Source organism: Nannospalax galili, unplaced genomic scaffold, assembly GCF_000622305.1.
Source record: "Nannospalax galili isolate Female #2095 unplaced genomic scaffold, S.galili_v1.0 scaffold701, whole genome shotgun sequence".
NCBI classification, from domain to species: Eukaryota; Metazoa; Chordata; class Mammalia; order Rodentia; family Spalacidae; genus Nannospalax; species Nannospalax galili.
In genome coordinates this window covers 209,170-210,824 of record NW_008344990.1, presented here as the reverse complement: position 1 = coordinate 210,824, position 1,655 = coordinate 209,170, and the positions used below count along the sequence as shown (strand labels likewise).

Sequence of the window (1,655 nt, the reverse complement as noted above, 5' to 3'; positions counted from 1 at the left end):
AGCAGGCAGCATTAGGGATGACCTGTCATTTCCCCTTCACTTCCAAAGACCTTGATTACTTTGGAAGATCAACTGTGGAAGTTATTTGTTTGCAGCAGACTGTGCCTCTGGGCTTCCTAGTCTGCTCCTGAGACCCAATACCAGAATATTTAAGTCACTGTGGCGTTAAACACGTTTTAATATCTGATAGGACCCGTTTCTGCGCATTGCACTTTTTTTTTTCCTTTCAGGAACGGGTTTGGGCCAGCGGCAGGGGGCGGGGTCGCGCCTCCGCCTTGGCTCTGGTTCCCGCGGAGCCTCAGCGACGGGGAGATGGAAATCCCGAGGCAGCTCCCGGCTCGCGGGACACCACAGGGCGGCGGCGGCGGCGGCGGTGGCGGCGGCGGCACCGGCGGCGTTGGCTGTTGCCAGGCGGGAGGTGGTAGAGTCCACCCTGGCCCGGGTGCTCTAGCTTGTCAGGCCCCCACGCGCCGCCTTCTACTGCTCCGGGGGGCCCAAGATGGCGGGCCCGGGCGGAGCGAGGAGGCCCAGAGGGCCTCACGGGGCCCGGCTGCGGCCCTGAGTCCTAGTCCTAGCCTGCTGACGCCAAGACATGATCACCCGAGCGGCGGTGGCGGCAGCCACGGCGACGACTTCTTCCTGTTGCTGCTCAACCCGGTGGGTGGCGATGTGGAAACGGCGGGTACGGATCAGGCAGGAGGGCCCGTGTGGAGGGAGGAGGCCGAGGCGGGGCTGGGCCCTGAGCGGGGTGAGCGCGGTGCGAATCCCGCGGGCCGCACTGAGCCTGGCCCCCGCTATCTGTCCCCGGCCCGGGCCCCGCTCCCGTGCCCGGCCCCGGCCCTGGGCCCCGCGGCGGCCTTCGCCGGCACCGTCACGATCCGCAACCAGGACCTGTTCCTGAGCTTGGAGAACGGCGCCCTCACCCTGACCACGCCCCCGCTGCCCGCCTGGGAGCCTGGGGTCGCGCCTGTCCCGCAGGTCAGGGGGCCAGCCGCCCCACAAGCCGGGTTTCCGCCCGCCGTGCAGCTGTGTGACTGCCCAGAGGTGCCGCCGGACCTCCTGCTGGCCGAGCCAGCGGAGCCCGCGTCTGCGCCCGCGCCAGCGCCTGAGGAAGAGGCCGAGGCCAGGGCCGCCGCCCAGAATCCCCCCGGGCCGCTTGTCCCAGGCCCGGGCGTGGTGCTGTACCTGTGCCCGGAGGCGCAGTGCGGCCAGACCTTTGCCAAGAAGCACCAGCTGAAGGTGCACCTGCTGACGCACAGCAGCAGCCAGGGCCAGCGGCCCTTCAAGTGCCCCCTGAGCGGCTGCGGCTGGACCTTCACCACGTCCTATAAGCTCAAGAGGCACCTGCAGTCGCACGACAAGCTGCGGCCATTTGGCTGTCCGGTGGAGGGCTGTGGCAAGAGCTTCACCACTGTGTACAACCTCAAGGCGCACATGAAGGGCCATGAGCAGGAGAACTCCTTCAAATGCGAGGTGTGCGAGGAGAGCTTCCCCACGCAGGCCAAGCTCAGCACCCACCAGCGCAGCCACTTCGAACCCGAGAGGCCCTACCAGTGCGCGTTTTCGGGCTGCAAGAAGACGTTTATTACAGTGAGTGCCCTCTTCTCCCATAACCGCGCCCATTTCAGGGAACAGGAACTCTTCTCCTGCTCTTT

General features: G+C 66.6%; 1 protein-coding gene across 1 annotated transcript in view; it reads left to right on the top strand.

The window, feature by feature from the left end:
• The first annotated feature begins 297 nt into the window (after positions 1–297).
• LOC103740596 (zinc finger X-linked protein ZXDB-like) overlaps positions 298–1,655 on the top strand; it is a 34,628-nt gene continuing 33,270 nt past the window's right edge. Inside the window, exon 1 of the mRNA XM_008841257.2 lies at positions 298–1,648. Within this exon, the coding sequence (XP_008839479.1) occupies positions 313–1,648 (1,336 nt within the window). The 5' untranslated portion in view covers positions 298–312. The remainder of the gene's footprint in view (positions 1,649–1,655) is intronic.